At 46.4% G+C, this 19,853-nt stretch overlaps 3 protein-coding genes across 3 annotated transcripts; 1 reads left to right on the top strand and 2 right to left on the bottom strand.

Moving 5' to 3' along the window:
• Window positions 1-5,239: 5,239 nt before the first annotated feature.
• On the bottom strand, window positions 5,240-6,276 carry LAJ45_08374 (uncharacterized protein; the record flags this gene model as incomplete). Its single annotated transcript, XM_046117925.1, has 3 exons — window positions 5,240-5,758; window positions 5,823-6,082; window positions 6,138-6,276. The coding sequence occupies 3 exons, from the start codon at window positions 6,274-6,276 to the stop codon at window positions 5,240-5,242; spliced, it is 918 nt and encodes a 305-aa protein (XP_045968851.1).
• A 1,443-nt stretch (window positions 6,277-7,719) lies between these two features.
• Window positions 7,720-10,370, bottom strand: LAJ45_08375 (uncharacterized protein; the record flags this gene model as incomplete). The annotated part of the gene is made up of 5 exons (XM_046117926.1): window positions 7,720-9,422; window positions 9,495-9,701; window positions 9,793-9,892; window positions 9,961-10,030; window positions 10,309-10,370. 5 exons carry the CDS (start codon window positions 10,368-10,370, stop codon window positions 7,720-7,722), a joined length of 2,142 nt encoding a protein of 713 aa, XP_045968852.1.
• Window positions 10,371-14,417: 4,047 nt separating this feature from the next.
• LAJ45_08376 (uncharacterized protein) lies at window positions 14,418-17,426 on the top strand (the record flags this gene model as incomplete). The annotated part of the gene is made up of 1 exon (XM_046117927.1): window positions 14,418-17,426. The coding sequence occupies one exon, from the start codon at window positions 14,418-14,420 to the stop codon at window positions 17,424-17,426; it is 3,009 nt and encodes a 1,002-aa protein (XP_045968853.1).
• Between the last annotated feature and the right edge of the window lie 2,427 nt (window positions 17,427-19,853).

The raw sequence follows: 19,853 nt of genomic DNA on the forward strand, positions 1-19,853 counted from the left end.
GCACATGTTTACGAGATTATTCTTTTTTTTCTTTTTTGCTGGGGTACCTGGGTTTCACTTACGAGAGGAGAGATCAAACGCCCAAAGAGAGGGGGGGGGAGTGAAATGGCATCGATTATCGTACCATCTCGGCATGGACCTGCTTTTGCTTTGCTTGCTGCAAGATAAAGATTCTGTATCTCTCAACGTACAGGCAGACAGGCAGCATGGACTTGCAATGATTCCGGGAGAAGCAAAGAGGGGCGCAGAAGGGAAGGAAGGAAAGCATCACCAAAGAGCACTCGTCCCGCACACGATGTTTCCCAGTCTCTTCTGATTCGGCGCTTTCGATCCTTTCCAATCCAACCCTTGTCTTGTCTTCCTGCCTTGCCTAGGTACTCGGCGCTCGTCTACCAATTACAGATGTGCCTTTTTCATAGGCGGCCCCCCCCAACTGCCGTTTCATCCTGAAGAGTAATATATACATGACGACGTTGATGTCTCGTTTAATAAAAAAAAAAAAAAAAAAAAATGACGATGAAAATAAAAACCCGGGTTTTCCTTTAATTCCAACGCCGTTTAACTCAGCTATGTAGCCGGGGTGAGGGGAGGGAGGGATGGGCGGCGGAGCGTTCCGGAATTGAAGATACCTACATACATAACCTGCCTGTATGTACTCTTATTCTCTGTCCAATAGCCAATTGCAACCGTGAAACCCCCCAAAACCGCTTCCACAGTACCGCTTCGAACGCATCGTGCATGTAGACCCGTACTCTAGAGTACGGCGGTACATAGGTCGACGTCGTTGGTCCAAATTACCCAGATTGCCGGACGCGTGACTGCCACGCTTAACGCTTATCTACAAGCTGCGTCTCTTTCCCGGGAGAGAGAGAGTTGAGTGTAGTAATACCTAGTAGTAGTTTGAGGTACATCATAGAAGGTAGAGAATTTCATCACTCCTGCTTCTTTCCGTCCACTCAATCCCTCCATTGCTAGGAGCAGTACCTACATACATGCACATACAGCACGTACAATGCACACGTACGGTACATGCAAGTTCACCATGTACCTACTCTACCCTCATGTACCTACTACTGTGCCCTAGGTATCCTCCTCTAGCTGGATGTCCTCCTCCCAGCTTCTATCCATCATCCCCCCATCCCTACACCCTTCCCTCCCGAAGGCCTTCGGAAATTAGGCGGAAAACCACACTCTAGTATCTCCTACCCCCCAAGCGCCCTACAGACGTAGATTAGGTTCTGGTTGGTACCAGGCAGGCAGAAAAAAATAGGACACTACACAAACAGGCAGAAAACACCCAAAAACAGCGTGTTGCACGCGGCGGTACCGAGCGAGCGCTGTATGCAGGGACTTGCCTGTCACGCGGCACCGAAAGTGACGTGCTAGTGTTCGTCCCCCAACCCATCCCGATTCCCAACCCATCCCATCCCATCCCTGGTAAATACGTGAGAGAGTGCGATTAGGGTAAGCCGAGCAGTAATTGCACCTGCGATACCTTACAACTTGAGTTACTCTGCGAGTTTAGAGCGGCGGGAAGGGTCCGGGAGCGGGAGCGGGAGGGAGGGAGGAGTACTCTACTCTACTCTAGCTAGCGGTGAGGTTCGTGGATCCATCTGTGGTTCTCTGCCTACATGTACTATACCTCCCCAGTTAGCCAGGCAGCCAGTCCAGGGAAACGAGGAAGACTGCTGTAGTTAATTTACAGTGCCTACATTCATGCCTACAGCTGCGAGGGCTGGGGAGAGAAGGTGATGTCGTTTGGGTAAATTCGAATCTTTTTTTATTTATCTATGCCCATCCGGATATATGATACCTTCCCTAGCTAATCGATAAGATAGGATAGATGATAGACAAGATAAAAATGATAAGAAACGGCAGCGGGACACGCATGCGGAGAATTCTTTTTTCCTTCTTTTTTCCCTCCGCAAAAATTGGGAGGGAAAAAAAAAAAAGAGAAAAATGTTTCACATTTTAATATTATTAAGGCAAAAGATTATGCGCCGTGTATGGTGTGGGGAAATTTCGAAACGGGCAAGTGGCGCGCGCGCGAGACGCTTCGCCGCCGAGTGATGGGTAATGATATGCGCGGGATCAGCCATCACTCACTGTGTATCCGTCACCGTTACTACCGCCGTCACCGTGACAAGCTCACAAAAAACGTGGGTGTGTAACAAAACGTGCTGCTGTAGATCCCTTAATCTGCATTAAAGTAAAGTTTTTTCTCCCGCGGGGGGGGGGGGGGGGGGGGCTGGGGTGAAAGCAATATCAAAGTTATCCACCAGACCTCTACCGTCGCTGTGTGACTGATCAACTGGATTGGCTGGATTAGTTAGCCCTGTCACGTTGCACTGCTGCTGTTGCTGCAACCAACTGTCAGATGGATTAAGGTTTTCACATTCACGTAACGCAACAAAACCGAGCGTAACGCACCACCACCACCACCACCACCACCACCACCACTACCACAGTCATCACCCACCCACGGCTCACGGGAGAGGCTTTCTGCCCAGCTTGCGGTCATGTAAGCGAAACGCACCTGTGCAACATCGGCGAAGACCCTCCCATCACCATCATCGGATCTGGGGTTTGGCTGCATGCATCCAATGGCCATCCGAAGACGGGTATTCGTCCTCTGCTTGGTTAATGGCCATGGGCATGATCGATAGGCGGCCTGGATGGCTAGTCGTAAGCACGGGGCCTTAGGCCTTCCTTCTGGTGGCCTGACTTTGTGGTAGTAATGACGACGGCCTGCTAGAGAGGCGGGTTATAATTAGTCAATTCGTGGGCAGTAGTATTCACCTCATCGTATGTCGTTTGGGGGGTACAGAGCTAGATGAGATGTATGTGGTCATTTGCGTCCGACCTATGATTGTCTTTTTGAGGGGGTTTGGGATCACTAGAGTGGTATGTTTAGGAGATAGGGAGATCGTTACGAGGTAGATCGGGCATGCATGGTATCCCGCGAATCTATGACAAATAGTTTTTAAGGTTAGTAGGGTATAGCTACACAGTGTATGTACTTACACACGTAGCATTACACGAGAGCTAGCCAGCTAGTCACCCGGGACGGTGTTTTGGAGATAGGTAATTTTGGGGGCAAGCTGCTAATGTATGTACGGGTATGTGGTTATCGTTTGTTCGTCTGTTTGCTTGTGCTGGTCTTATGGGGTGATATGTGAAACTGGCGAAACTTTTGAGTACTGATGTTTGAATTTGGTTTGTTGGGTGAGTGTGGGTTGATGATAGTGTGTATAGCGTGCAATTGAAAGGTGTGCAATCTTAGACCTATAGACAGTCACTGTTTTCAAACGGGACATGTGAGATGTATATACCTGTCACCATTCCCTCGAGGATCTCAGCAGAAACGTTCCCTTAGTAAAACATTCTACGCTTCAGGGCGTGATCTAACAGCTGAGCCGAAGCGGGACATATCCAGAGTATCTATTGGGAGTCCGTAAGGGGTTTGATCTGTAGTATATTCAGATATCCAAATTATCTTTGACTCCCTCTTATCACATCAGTGAGGGTGTGGTTCCAGTTGGAAAAGCAGAACGAGGGAGTTGTGACTTGATGCTTATCTCGACAAGGAGTCTAGCTAGCTATAGTCACGGATCGAACAAGTGTCGATGACATGACATGACAGTGACAGTTGTCAACATTTCAGGTTCGGACAGCTCACCCGCACGGGTTCGACATCATTTGAAAAGCCAAATATGCAATACCAACACTAAACCGAATACGAGTGATATTTCATGATTGTATTCTTCCATATTCATACCCATCCGTACTCTAGATTGGGGTTAACCAAAAACCGGAACCAGCATAATCTACAAAATATACCTCCTACAAACACTGTGTTCCCTATGGACATGTTCACAACAATCCCAAAGCATGGGCTAACAATATCCTGCCCTATGAGAGTGTTGAGTTTATCTCATCTTATTTTATGAGCCTAAACTTATAATATATGGATTTTTCCGTTTCTTCTCTCGAGAGATAGAATATTATAAGAGTGAATGAGCTTCTAGTATACAAGACTCTATTAAGCCTGTTAATCAATGCAAGTCTCAACAATCAGGATCACAGAATGAAGAGTTATGTGAGTAGCTTTATCTAGATAGCTGCACAGTATAGGGAAAAGTCAGTAAAGCTTTTTTATCAAGCCTAGATTCAAGTCGATAAATGGTTAACCAGATATGCAATACTTTTATCAGTGCTTATAGTGTGGTTGTCATTCTTCACAGGCTAGGGAGAGGTTGGAGTAGGATCAAAAATGGTCTTGAGATGACTTGTGCGATGGGAAGTCTAGTCTTGTAGGTTCGAGTTTGCTCTTTTAGAGTGAGACTAGGGGCAGGATTGTCGCATGCGGAACATGAAGGGATATTTAGGTGATTTAGCCACTTAAACTAGACTATTTGCGTCGGTAGAGGCGGCTTTATACAACTCCTCGAGGCGTCTCGTGAGGTATATCGGTATGGTCTGAGCTGTTTGCTTTCTATAGAGAGCTATTAATGAAACTCTGAATATTGAATATTGTTTGCGGGGTGTTTGCCAGCGCAATTGGGATTTCACTGCAAGTAGGTGATATGCGAGTGATATTTCATGATTGAGCCAAGACAATAACGATATGTCGTAAGATGGGGAATCCGCTAAGGCAGAGAGAAGAAGCGCACGAATACCAAACTTGTATTTTCAATACTATTCGACTATCTAGAATATGTCAATACAAGTAAAAGGAAATATAGATATTCCCGCTGCATATCCATTAGCATTACGCTAGATCCCATAGATCCCCCTAAGCCATGAGGACACACAGAAAAACCCAAATCCAGAATAAAAAAGAAAAGAAAATCTCCGAGAAATAAGAAAGGAAAAAACGTTCAAGAGTGACTATTTCTCCTTCTTAATGGCAGTATCATAGGGCATTACGAGCCAAGGAGGACCCAGACCCGATCTTTCCATCAAAAGGCTGTTTGGCAATTATCTTGGGCCGGCCCAAACGAAACCTCTTAGTCCCAGCAGAAGTATGAGACTCTTCGTAGTCGTCGTCACCGTTGATTTCGGCTATGACTTGCGCATACGTGGCCTTAGGTGGTGTCGGCTTTTTATTAAATTGCTGGTGTTTGATGCGTTTGGCGGGAGGACCTGGAAGGAATGATTGATTTGATAGTTAGTTTTTGTTCTTTTGCGTTTGATTTATTGGTCACACCGGCCATTGATCACAAGAATCTGGCTCAGATTATGCAGATTTGAGGGGTCCAGGGGTTGCGCTACTTTCAGAGAGGCGGGTATACTCTTCGCGACGGAAGGGTCGAATCATAGGTTTAATCTGGACCTCAATCGGAAATGGCGTAGATCTATTGGTTTTAGCCTGAGCTAGAGACGGCGTAGACCTGGCGGCCTTAGCTACGCTCCGAGTAGGTATGGATTTAATAGCCTTGCTCGGGGTGGAAGGAGGTATAGACTTGGTGGCCTTGACCGTGGCCGGGCTTGGAGTAGGTATCGGTCTACTGGCTTTGACTGCGCTCTCAAGAAGCATAGGTTTAATGGTCTTGGCCGGGGTCGAAGAAGGAATGGACTTAATGGTCTTGACCGAGCTCGGAGGAGGCATGGACTTATTAGTCTTGACCGAGCTTGGAGGAGGCATAGATTTATAAGGCTTGAGCGGGCTCGGGGGAGGCATAGACCTTATGGCCTTGACCGCATTCTGAGGAAGAAAAACCCCGGAATCTGAGCCAGAGTAACCGGAGGTTTCGGACTTCGCACCATGAGGATTAGTAAGTTCACTTTTTGAAGTTTTTTTTCTCGTTCTGAGCAACTACCTTTAAAGATCTGTTCCTAGTTCTTTTTAAAGTCTTCCGGACACTGTTCTCCTTTTTGATGACTGCGGCTTCATGTTTCTGCTTGAGAAGCTGCGCCTCTAACCTTTGCTTCTGCTTTACCATCTTTCCGTAGTCCGTTAAGGAAGTTGCATGTCGTTTCTCAGCGGCCTTTTGAAGCATGTTCAATGCCTTGAGCTCCGCCTTGTTGCTGGTGCAAGTCCGAAACATTTCCTCCATTTTATCATCCAACGCCGTGATTTCTAAGGCTGTTAGTTAAACGTTAGATGTGCGTGGGTACGAAGTGGGCCTACATACCATCAGTGAGGGAATTGTGCGAGTTATCCACCCTGCTGGCCGTGCTCCTGGCGAGCAACTCCTCCGAATCGGGGACATCGTTGGAATCATCATCGTAATACTCGCTGTCAATTTCGATCGTCCTAATGAGGGAGGACATATTTAAAAGTTTGTGATTAAGTGTGGTTCCTCGAGAAGATAACTCTGGGTTGGTTTTGGTTTTGATTCTAGGCTTAGATTTGAGTTTAGGTTTAGGTTTGGGCCTGGGCCTATGTCTTGGTCCGCGTGGTGTTGACTTTCAATTGCAGGCGGGGCCCACCGCGCCAAACGCTGGGATAAGACGTCAAAACCGTTGTTAAGACTTGCGAAACGAACAAGCGCTGGAAATCTCAGCTACTTGTTTGACTGGATAGTCACATATGTGTACTATCTGCGTCTGTCTTGGTTAATAACTTACATGTACTTATGTAGACGTATCGAATGGAGTTCTAGAAGCATGTATGGCTAAGCACTACCATTACGCACCCATTTTTACCACATAGAGTCGCTATATTGAGAGGCACGCACGTTTACTTTTTAGCTGTATCCGTGTGCTCTTTCGATCCTATTTGTGATAAATACAGGTTCTAGTGGGCGCTATAAACTACGGTCAATAAAAAGACTCTTCACTTGGAGTTCTTAGTGATATATGTTGCCTACTAGTATCATACAAAAGAGCCCAACCAGTTCACATATATAACCAGCAGAGGAGAATATGTTCTCATTCGATGGTTGCCATTTCTAGGGGACCACGGTGTTTAGGGGTATGGAAATGATTGATTTTACATTATTTCCCACTAATACTTTTCGCGAGATTAGGATAAAACGTCTATGCAGTTTCGTAAACTACGACAAAGATAGATAGATACTTAGATAGGAAAACCCCAAAGTTCCGTTGCAATTGTTCATGAGACAGCTCAAGGTGACCCTTAGGAAACAAATATAATGTGTAACGAGTTACCAGCTTTGAAGGGGCTTGGAATACCTCAACTTTCTTGCACTGGCAACTGCGACCTCTCAATCCTGATAATTATGTTAATTTACCATATCCCATTAATCTCATCCATTAGCCAAAGCAGTGATCAAAAAAACATGTTCCTATTTCCGCAAGGGGCTACATGTAGTTAGCTATGAAATAATACAGTGAATCATTATCCCGGCCCTACCCGCCGGGTATGTTATTATGGCACCCCCCAGCTTGATCTGCATCCATAACCTTATTCAGCGTGAAATTACCAACTTAAAAGAAGGGAAAAGATGTTTATAATAGAGAACCATATTAGCACACGCCCTATTACTACTACAAAGCAGCCCTGCCGAGGTATCATACACAACCCAGGAAAGAAGGGTTAAAAGTTCAAAAACTAAAAAAAAGTCAGAATGCTTAGCAAGAATGCGAATACTATACACTCAGCAAATCCCTAACACCAATGATAGCCTCAGCGAAAAACTGGGGGAAAACCACAAATATAGCAAAGTAGAGCGAGCAAACTGCAAAGCACAGAAAATAAATACAAAATAAATGAAAAACGTCAAAAGGCACAGCCTCTAGCAAGAGAAAAATTCATATCATGAGCCCATCTCTGATATCCCCATCTCCCCCTGCCTCTAAGTCCTTCAATATCTCCGGTAATAAGTCTTCTACGTCTTCTGTGAGTAACGAGCAGCTCAGTGCTATCAACCGCCTGTAATCGCTCATTTTTTCACCTGCCCCACTCCTTGCGTGGGCTTTTATGATTATCTCTCTCAATTCTTCTCTTTCACGTTGAGCCTGTGCTAGCTGACGTGCAGCTTCCAACTTCTCCATTAAGTTGTCTGGATCGTCAGCATTTGCAAGTGGCTCCTTGTCATCCTCAATCTGTTGCTCCTCTTGGCGAACTAGGTTCGAGAGCTCGTAATACTGGCCGCGTTCAAATATTTTCTTAAGTTCCTCTGCGAGATTCTCCGCTTCGGCCTTGAGCAAGTCAATTTGATGTTCCATGGTAGCAACATCACCAAAGGGAGCCAGTGTCTCTTCGGAGGTTGCCTTGCAGGCTTGGATCTCGTGTGTTGAGCTGTCGAGTAACCGTTGTGCTTGACTGACATCTTCTTCCTTGTCTTGCAGCTCGTTATCGAACGCTGTTGCAAGCCCTTCGAGCATCTCCGCCATCTGTGGTATAATCTTCTTGGTTGCCGATATCGCCGCCTCGGAGATATGAGGCCGGGGCACATGGCTAGCATTGGCATAATTAACTGCCGCAACAGTTGCGGCTGATTGTGTGGATGGATGTCTCTGATAACGGGGGTTGTGGTGCTGATGGTGCATGTGGTTATCATGCGATTGGAAAGGCGATGAACTCGATGCTAAGGGGTAATCGCCGTTCCGTCTTTGGCGCTCAACTGCCACAATATACTGATCGGCCGTCTGGCCTTCATTGTTTGCAATGTTTGGGTTAGCGTTGTGAGCGAGCAAGCTTCTAACACATTTTTTTGCACCGTTGCGAGCCGCGATCGTGAGAGCTGTGTCGCCCGGGGTGTCTCTCAAATCCAACACTCTTGCGATCTCGGCCATTGAGTGTTTCTCTCCAAGTTTTTGAAGTAAAACGTCGTAGTAATATCTCGCTGCTAGAAGTTTATTTCGCGAGGATGTCGTTGCCGCTATGTGATGGAAAACTGTTGAATTGTAGTTATCTACATGAAATATTGTGTCTCGCAGAGTTTCGACTAGCCGAGGAAACGACTTTTGGTCGTAATTGTTGGTAAAGAGTACTGCACGTATAAGTGGGGTCTCTCCACGTTTGTTGACCATGTAAATGTTCGCATTAGCCTTGTATAGTAATTCTATCACTCGTAAATCTCCCATTGCTGCAGCCCAATGAAATGCAGTGTGACCCTCATCGTCGATGATCTCATTTACATCAAAGTCAGGAGGCGGGTTAATGAGAAAGTCCGGAAGGCCTTTCTCGTTCGCCATGAAGTAGTCAAGAAGTTCGTCGCTATATGCCATTCTTCTCTGCTGTGAAGAGTGGATCAAGCCTGGCGAAGACATTATCTCATGGTCCATATGTTCTCGTTTTCTCTTCAAGGTTGTATTTAGGGAGTGCTGAGACGGATCGTCCAGTTCCAATTCAGAAAGATCTCCCTCGGATGCAGAAGATGATTGTATAGAAGGTGAGCTAGGGTCATTGAGGGGATCAATATCGCTTAAATCATCTTCTTCAATTTCATCTTCTTCGGAGCTGACATGAGATGGCGGCGCTGGTACTGGTACCGGTGGCGGAGGGGGTTCTATTTCAACAAAGAAATTAAGGTTTAATTCCCCAGTACCATGCTGAAAAAACCAAGGAAACTAAAACTTACTAACTGCACGTTTAGCAGGCGCCGCAGCCGCAGCGTTTCTTGCTGGCGCTCGAGCAGGCCTTGGCTTTGTAGATGCCGCAGTAACATGCTTGGGCGCTAGAGGGGGTGATTCGGTAGAGGGTCGGAATTCGAAGATAGGTTTGAGTAGTTCGCCAACATTGTAGAGGGCTGCAATCTCCTTTGCTCGTTCCAAAGGCACCCAGGTCCCTATACCAGAGCATGTTATTTTATGATCAACAGAATTGATTCCGGAAGATTTAAATCTTCGAAATACCCCTAACCCTCAAGAGTCACTCACCTTGATATTTTCCATAACCACCCTGTACCTTTTCATGAACTCCTCGTTGGACTTCCCGCTCCAAAATTCGTGTTCTCTGTGGTTTATCGAACTCGGCGACCTAAACGAAGAAGAAGAAAAAATTAGGGGTCTTGTCTTTAAATCACCAGCACCCAGAGGGAAGCAGACCTTCAATACTTGTGTAGCATTCACCCATGAGTCAGAACGTCTACGCATGCAAGCGATTCCCTTTGCAATACTTTAAGCTGCGCATTAGCAACCGATGGGATTTAAAGAGAAGCATCGATGTGTAACCAGGGAACATACTATTCATAACTATAACAGCACTCACGATAATTAGCAAAGATGACTTGATAAGTTAGATATCAGCAGGCAAATCAGGAAAACCCCTATGTGCCCCCGTCGATATCAGCGACACAGTAGAGTTTTATTGAGAAGGCTGGATTAATTACTCCGGGTATACTCATTGAGTGCTCCTGCCGAGTAAGAGTCAGCAAAGAAAAGAGGAGAACTCACACCGGAGTACCACTGTATGTGGCCTTGAAGACAATCGGTGCCGGAACATTATCGTCGTCCATTTTGTGAGAAACGTCGTGTGGCAGGCGGGGATGATGAGGGGAAACGCGGGGGGTAAGGGGGAACAGGAGGCTGGAGTTGAGGAGACGCGTTGGAATCCGCTTGCACGGAACGCCAAGCCCCTAAACGTCTTTACGTGTATATGATGCTGACATGTGCACTGCGTGTATATTTCATCCCGGGAGAGACCTGCTACTCGGCATTCGAGAAAAAATGTAATTCAGCTCAGTGGACTACTCTGAAGACGGTGCAAGTAAACGGGCAAAGCAATAGGCATTAGATAGCAACTCCGGTGGAAATATTAGAAGGCGGCTTAAAAAGCTAAATATAGAATCTGATGGCGCTAATCACAAACCGTTAGCTTAAAAAGTAGCTGTAAGGTGTTAGTTGATCATTGACAAGGAAAGGGACAGGTAGAATAACGGGTGGTTGCAATACGAGTGCATAAATATATGGTCGCCACGTAAGTACCCATCAGTTCTTAGATGGGTATAAGGGGAGCGAGATTACACAAGCTGCTTAAAGACATTTGAGCTTGGCCGTCGGATTCTGACATTCATGTCCACTCACATGGTCTCGATCGAGTGATATTATGTGATTAGACAGCTGCAGTCTTACGCGTAGTAGTATGTATTTTTTGGTAGAGGGTTTACCAATTAAAACCTTAAGAAACTGCTTTATTGGTCGACGAAATCCTCTCTTACATGATTACACAATATTCCTAATTCAAGCTCGTTCTAATAATCCCTTTTGTCTGTTTTATCTTAGTTGTGCGGACTTGTCGTGAAAATTTTCCGTATATACATGTACCTATGGAAGAGTACGTATAATCGAATGCCCCACCATGGCGAATCCCAGGCCCTGAGCACCGCTAGATCGGGGGGTTACCATTAGCCATGCATGGTGTTGAAGCATTAGTATAGAAATCAAGAGATTGGAGTGTCGGCTTAGATGTGTAAAGAAAGAAAGAAAGAAAAGGCGTAAATCCCAATACTTTATGCCAAAGGCCGCTACCATTGCTATGGGCTCCGGGAATCAATTAAACGCATTATATTTTCGACAATGGGCTGTTGATCAATAGTTTGTTCACTCATTTTAGTTCAAGGGATATATGTAGAGATGATTTAGAACACTAAGTTTACGATTCTCAGAAATATAATATTATATGTAAGAAGTCTCGTTGATAAGGGCTGCGTTAATCAAAAGTTCAGCTCTTGGTCAATTTGATTTTACTGATGTGTTACTCCAATTTGGTTACCCATACTTCAATAGTTCGCATATTCGCCCATGTTCGCCCATGTTCCTCAATTGAATATAATTCAAGGCTCTAGAATTACAAAGAAAAAAACATCTTTATTGGCTAGAATTGAGTTGCATCTCGCACATAACATACAGCCCGCTATCCGAACGATAGACCCTTGAATCGAAGTCTTTGGTAGATACTGATGAAGTTAGACCAACAATTCAAGATGCGCGTCCGCCTAGCTCGAAAGCTCCGATAGGGATCTTCGACGTTGGTGCTAATACGTTTTCTCCTATGGGTTTGTTTGCAGTGTATATTCTTGACCGAATCGTTAAGTCCTAAATCGCATTGAGTGAGTGCATTGGCGAGCAACATATGGATAAATTAGAGTCTCTCTTATTCCTTTCTATTAGTAGTAAATAGGGGATCAATTTGACGAAATGTACCTCGTAAAGGGTAGGATCTTTTCCACCAGCATATATAACAGACCGTACAAATAGGCAGACATGCTGCTAAACTCTTGCTTTAGAACCTCCCTCATGTTGTGATAATACGTGAAATAACGGGAAACTGTATCAGAGGTGCCATCTTGGTGTGTGCTTTGAGTCGGGACTGCTAGTGTGGGTGTAGATAAGCCGAGTGATTATTCATGATCGAAGTCCTTTTCAATCTAGTTGGCAAGCGACGCATGAACAGTCCACTCTTCCATCGTAACAGAGCAAGAAGACTACTTTTTGTTCTCCCCCACGATCATGATTCCAAGACCCAGGGGCTCCCATGTGACGGGGTCTCGCCCGCTTGCTGTGCCCATATATTCGGTACCTTAAAAGACAAAGCCCCCCCTTTATTTAGCTCCTCCTTATGCCTCTCATCTAATTGGTAACACACGGGCCGGTTACAGAGCTTGAAATATGATATGACAAGCAGGTGGAATCGTATGTCGATCCCTGAAACCGGGCCCGGTCACCGTTATTTTTCTTTCCTGGCCATAGTCGTGAGCTAGCTGTGACTCGGCATCATACGAGAAAATGTGGAAAGACATTGATCGAATACCACGTGGTTTCTGAGATGATCTGGTACGGGGATTGTTGGGGTTAAACGGGGGCTTATGGCGGAAGCTGAAAATCTTGAGGTGGTTAGCTGAACCTGAGCCCGGGATAAGTACATGAACATGAGTGTAGTTATTGATTTTTCACGAGCAGTCGTATCTTGGGATACATTGTAATCTGATATATCGAATTTGTTGACTCGGTGACTTGTCCGGATTGGTTGTAAATTGACGCCAAGTGCATTTGTGGTAATTTTAAGCCCAGGACGATGTATCGTTATTGGGTCGATTGGATGTTCAGTCTCAGTGGGATTCCAGTCTCAGTGGGATTCCGGTTTCAGAGACTTATGTACATACATGATTTGTCTGCATGTAAGCCACTGGTTGTGATCTCACGCAAAAGAAATTAGTGTTGGGAGGATACATGTAGTGACAGTAGGTCCTTCTGATTGGCATGGAGGCAGGTAATCTTCGTAAATAGGCCGCGGATTAATTGCTGGTCCTTATGAATGTTTGTAAAAGGAGATTTTAAGAATGGCTAGTTGCTGTTATTATGGCATTAGATAAGTCGAGCATCGAAAAGAAAATCATTTTTATTTTTAAATTCACGCAAATACACTCTTCGTCACAGGAATCTCAGGTATCGTAGGTGCCAGGTGGTGGTACACCACCTTGCCAAGCGCCACAGAGAAAAAAGAAGTACATGTAGCTTTTAGAACTTTGGCAATATGACCAGTGGGTAAGAGTATTTGAACGGACCAAGCTCAGGTTGGAGATGGAAGATGTCAAAATAAAACTATGACTGTTACGTATTGCAATAGATATAGGCAAGTAGGTAAGTATCTTCCTCTGCACTACGAACCACCGAGACCAAGATCAAGGTATCCCCCGCGAGGCGTACATGATTAACCCGGTCCATCCTTGGAGATCACAAAACACGTACGAGGGTCAGTCCAGGGACGCAAGTTCTGACTGTCTGACAAGATCCATTTCTTGTCGCAATCGAGGGCAGACGAGTACTTAGATATGTAGAGAAGAAGTGCACTGAGCTTCTATAGATGGGATTAGCCTTTTTCTCTTTCTTTCCGGATGATGAGAGCCTCTGTAGATCTTGAGCTGGGGAGAATTAAAAGTGGAAAGATTATTATTTAATAACATGAGATATTGAATCGTTGGAACCAGCAATTCAACGACAGGTGGGATGGTTTACAAGGCTGTTAGATATTCTCGTCAGTCAGTTTATCCAATTAACAGTCGAGCTTACCCTTCCCTGTTCGGAATTGACAGGGCTTGGCTGCGTTTTTAATCGGAGCACCCTCTTCCCGCAATCTTCCATTCCTGGAGGATTTATTGCATGCTATTACTGCATTAGGCAGTGGCACCTCATGCGCCCTCAAACATCAGGCAATCATCAGCCCACTCATCGGCCCATCTTTTCTTCCCCATCTCGTTGTCAATTCGCTCTCACTTTCCCCCCCTCACCAGATCCCCCTTCTAAAACTTCCTACCGTTTTGACCGTTCCTACCATTTCCTGCAAGCCCAGTACCAGTCATCCCTCGGATTAGCGCCACCTATATTCCAATAAAACTACTATCACCAACATCAGTCCACCTCTACCTCACCCCCACCCCCCTCCCACCACCACCCCCCCATCTGTGCCCTGCATCGCCAACACGAAATATACCATCTCCTCCTCGTCTCCTCACTTTCTACCCTCTTCCTGCTGCTCAAAAGACACCACGACATCCTCCGAAGGGATGGAACTAGACTACGATACTTGCGCCCAGTTTCTGGCGAGGTTCGACGCTGATCTCAACACCAGCTCCGACAATTCAAATTCGAACAACATTAACAGCTCTAATTCCTCACACCACACCCTCTCTGCTTCTGCATCCCCTGCCAGCATACTAGACACATCTTTCTTGGATAATAGGAATTCATCTTCCTCTCCCCCAGGTCTATCGTCTGGCTCGGCTACCTCTCACTCACCAGAGTCTCTTCGTTTTGATTACGACGTCACCGCTGCGTGGAACCCAAACGACCAAACATTCTTCTCCCCCATTGACGATTCTGGTATTTTAGCCGCTCAGTCTTGGGACGCCCTCATGCCCCCAGCAGATTCATCGCAGCAACAAAACCAGCAGCAACAGCAAGCAAGCCCATTAAGCGATTATATCAAGATTGAGGACGACAACTCTCCAGGACGTTACACCTTTTCAAACAATCAACAAGCTACTATCTCACCGAGCAATTCGCTCATCGACCCTACAACTCAGACCGCGCTGGAGGGAACATACTCTTTCGGCAAGGATAGCGATTCCTTGTTCGACTTCAATACTACATATGGCGGTGGTGGACAGCCCCAAGGTAATGGAAGCTCTGAAGCTTATACACCGCTGGGCTGGCGGAATCAAGGACAGCAGCGTGATGATTTCGCAATAGGGTGGCAGTCACCACCACCACCACAAACTCAACAACCCCCACGACAACAGCGCATGTCTCTCTCACAGGAACAGTCACACAGCTTGTCGCCTGCTTCCTCTCACCACTCACACCGTACCACCAGCAGCCCTGAGTCTCGTGCTCACGACTCACATAGTGATGACAACTCTATTCCACGACCAAAGAAGAGAAAGACAAGTACTGATGAGAACACCGAGGAAAGTGCACCGACCACCACAAGTGGCCGCAAGCAACAACCGAAGAAGACAGCTCATAACATGATTGAGAAGCGATATCGTACGAACCTTAACGATAAGATCGCTGCACTTAGAGACTCTGTTCCCTCACTGCGCGTCATGGCTGGAACATCGAAGCTTGGCGAGGACGGAGAGGATGATGAAGACTTGGAAGGGTTGACGCCTGCACATAAGCTCAACAAGGCTACTGTATTGGCAAAGGCAACTGAATATATTAGGCACCTCGAGAAAAGGACAAAGCGGTTACAGGACGAAAATGATCAACTCAAGAATCGCCTAGCCGCCTTTGAGAAGTTGGCAAATATGGGTTCTATGAACAACATGCGACAGGACGGTGGCCAACGAGGGGTGGGTGGCGGACCAGGTGGTGGGCTGATGAGTAGGCTCATGGTTGGTAGTTTGGCTGGGTTGATGGTTGCAAACGGGCTACAAGAAGATGAAAGTGGTCAACGACAATTATTTGCAATCCCAGTCGGAGGTCTGGAGATGTTTGGCACGTCAAGCTCGACATTGAGTGGCAGCCAGTTGTTTTGGCTGTTATGCAAGATGGTCCTTTTATTTTCAGCTGTTGTCTATGTCCTTGTCCCAGGTTTCTTTGACTCGAAGCCACCCTCAGAGAAAGAGAGGGCCACTCCTCAGACTAAGCTTTCACCTGTCCCATCCCTTGCATCATCTATTGAAATCCGCAGAACTGCATGGCTCACTGCCGTTCAGTCAGTCTGGATCCCCCGCAACTCTCTCGTTATGGAACTTGCCGCGTTGGGTTTGAAGACTCTCAAGCTTAGCCTCAGGAAATTTGTCGGATGGCACGGCTACTCAATGCTTACTGGTATGACTGAGGAGCATGAAGTTGCTCGTGTCAAGGCCTGGACTATTGCTCTTGATGCACAGCTTGCTGGTGGTGATGCTACGATTACCCAGTCACGACTTCTCCTTACCTTGTTGGCCTCAATGACCCTACCCGCGACTCGCAGCCGACTGATGTTGAACGCTCTCCACATTAAGGTTCTCTTCTGGGACCTCGGAAGTAACTTCGAATCACTCTCAAACAAGCTGGCCACATATTACTGGAACGAAGCAAGGAAAGTTCAACAATCTGCCGATCCTTCTGAGAACCTCCCGGAACATCTTTCCCATCTTTTGGAACTTGAACCAAGTGATGTTTTGGACAACAAGATTATCCAGAAGGCCTACAACCTTGCATACGACCAGAGCACCGGCCACAATTGCGAAGCTCACGATGAAGGTATGGATACCGTTGTTGAAGACGAGTCAATCCGTTCTCCACTCGACGCCTTGGCAGCATGGTATTCAAGCCTCATCATCCAATCTGTTCTCGCTACATCCTTGAAGTCCGTAAAACACCAGAGGCATCTCAGCCCCGATCTCCAGGTTGCTCTCAATATCGCACCACCCAACAGCAAGGCTCAACTCCGAACACTTGTCGCGAAGGCAATTCTCGACTCTGATAAGGAAGGAAAGGATCTCCGCTTGGCTCTTAAGTCTTTTGAGGAAGACCTGAAAGTTCACGGTGATTCACGCAAGTCTATGCCCAAGATCTCTATTACACCACCTGCCGTCACAACTACTACAGATGTCAAGATCGCTATTCGTTGTGCGATGGCACTCAATTTACTGGCCAACGGTCGTCGCGAGGGAGCTACTCGCCTCTTTGCTGACTTTGACTGGCGAAAATCCTGCAACTCTTCATCCGACCATGTCTCTTCAGACCTTGGCCTTCTTGGATTTGTTGCCATCTGGAAGACATTAAACGCATTCGTATCCAGCGATGAGAACTGGGTCAAGGAAGTTGGCGAGAATGTTGAAGGAGTTGCGGCAGTATTGAGGGTTTGGATTGGTGACAGGAAGAAGAGGGGATCACGACGAGCGTGGGTTGAGACAAGTGACTGCAAGAGAGTCATTGATTTCTGTACTGGATTACAAAAGAAGCTAGCGGGCTTGGAGGAGGGAAGTGACGATGGGTATGTCAGCGGTCCACACGCTGAGGGAGAGAAGCACCAGTCGAAAGTTAGATTTTCTGTACCTGAACCGGTATCAGTTGCTTGATTTTCTTTTTTTCCCTTCTAGTTCTCATATTTACTTTGTCCTCTAAAACGTCGTAGATATGACTGTATTTTTTCTTTTCGCTTTCTTTTTTTTATGGGTTTTGTCGAACATTTCATGGGTACTTATTTTATTTTATTGTTACGGACTTTGGGCTTTTGGGTTTTGTTTGATGTGTGGGCAATGCGTTTTTTCCTTTACTTTTACCATGATCTGTTCATAGGCTTTTCTGTGCATTGCTTTCTAGTTTTCTTCGCTAGTTATCAAAAGATATCCTATTCTATTCAACTCAACCTCAATAATTTGAACTTCAGTTTGATCTTGTCTTTTTCCCTTTCCCCGCATTAGAGTGCGGTTTCTTCAAACTTTTCTTAATAATCCGGAAGCGGGGAAGTTGGGGGGGGGGGGGGGGTGGGGTGGGCGAGGGGAGAGCCGGGATAAATTAAACGGAAGAAATCGTCTGAAAAAAAACTTTTTTTTTCTTCAAAATGATCTACGCTGCACACTTCGCTATATATGCCTTTTCCATGATATTCTTCCTCTGCCTAAAAAGGGGGAAATCAGATGAGGTAAGTGGTATAGTTGGGAGAACCGTCAGATCAACACAGATCAACACAGGAAGCGTGTCGAGTATTCCTTTTCTCTCCGAGATCTTCGGGGGGCACAAGCGACGGCCTCGGCTGGCTAGCTTTGCACTCTCGGCAGATGTGTGTAATTGTCCTAGTGCGTAGGGTGCGCGTACCTATCCTTAGGCCATGATAGACGGCCAGGCGACGCCACTGTGCTCAGAATAATATTTTAAAAGTGAGGACTTAACGCCCTGTTGTGGTGGGAGGCTGGGGGGTTACGTGGGTCTTGGACACTCGGTCATGGAATATCACTCGGCTGGTTGTGGAGTTGGTGGAGGGGGGCTGGGGCGGGATTATGGTCCCACGGTAATGTCCGGATGCGTACTAGAACATGGAAAACCAACAGAATCTGATGATGGGGCCTATTCGAGGCCTCAGGTGTAGTGTCTTACCCTGAGGTGTGCTTGTCTCCCCCACTCTTCGGGCTGGCTGGATCGTTTTCGATAATACATGGTAAATTCTTGAACCTCATTTTCAGCCCCAAGCGCTAAATTATCGTAGCATAATTTTTTGGATTGCAGCGAGATGTTCTAGAACCGAACGGCCTAGAGGCGCAAATGCACAATGGTGCCGGTCATCACACGATGGGTCTTAGGGTGCGGCAGGTAAGCTTGTAGCGTGCATGTTTCTCCGAATGCTTCGAACCTCAAAATACCCGGTCTCATGGAGGGGGTTTCTGTCGGAGAAGGGCTCCATCAGGGAAGATATGATATGGTGATGAATAGGATGACCAGTAGTTCTTCCGGTAGACGTATACCCTGTTTGATAAAGCCAGCTTCGATCAACAATACCAAAAAGCCAGAATGATACCAAAGGGAAGCAGGTAGAATGAATGAGAGGGGCGAGGCAAAAACAAGAGAGATGAAAAAGGTCACCAAAGAGATGGAACCCATCTACATCACATACAAGACAACCAACAACGAGGCAAGAAAGAAAGAAACATTGCATGAACTCGACGGTCAACCATCAATAGATCTGGTCCCTCAGATAGCACCCAGAGACCACACGCGTCGGCTGTGCTTTTCCAACTATTGCCAAAGAAAGAGAGAAAGCTTGCAGACGCGAGCGAAGGACCTTGTCAGGTGAAAGAGAGGGGGGGGGGAGGAAGAAGAGGTGTGGGAAGAGTGTGTAAAGAAGGGAAGAGTGTGGGGGGAAGAGAACGAGGTGTGGGGGAGTGTGGTTGTTTGGTAGCGTTGGCTAAGCTTTTTACCCCAGACACCTTGCTGGGTGCACCGCAGTTTCCGTTTGGGAGTCAGTTGATGAACGCTCATACATTACACCATGTCAACATGCACCCATCTGCTAGATCGTGAAGAGCCCTAAACTACAAGTAGGCGTAATCCCTCATGCACGTTCCCGACAGCCAAAGCTTAGCATTGCTTCTAATAGCATTGGTGAAATACCATAGCATTTACCGCGGTGGCCTAGCTAGTTGCCATCGTGTCGCCCAGAGGGGCCGAGGTCGTTCGTTCGAACCACCTCCCAGGCTTGGTTGAAACACTGTGTGACTGGGTATAAAGGGGCTGTAGCTAGTTTCCTCCTTTTGCTATTTTGGATATCGGGGATTCTTCTTTTTTTGTGCCCTTCTTTTTCATATTTGCTGTATATATTCTTTGCCTGCGTGTATGTTTTGGGGTTATCGTGGAGTGCATCATGCGCGGTCACTCGTCAACACCCCACATCACTCAGTGCCGCCTGGTGGCTCCGTCTGGTCTCGTTGGGATTCAATGAGCAGCATCTAGCAGTGGAATAACACGTCGCACTATATCTACTAGTCTGGGGGCTAGAATAGGATGAGGTG

Source organism: Morchella importuna (assembly GCF_003444635.1).
Source record: "Morchella importuna strain M04M26 chromosome Unknown Morimp01GS029, whole genome shotgun sequence".
Lineage (NCBI taxonomy): Eukaryota > Fungi > Ascomycota > Pezizomycetes > Pezizales > Morchellaceae > Morchella > Morchella importuna.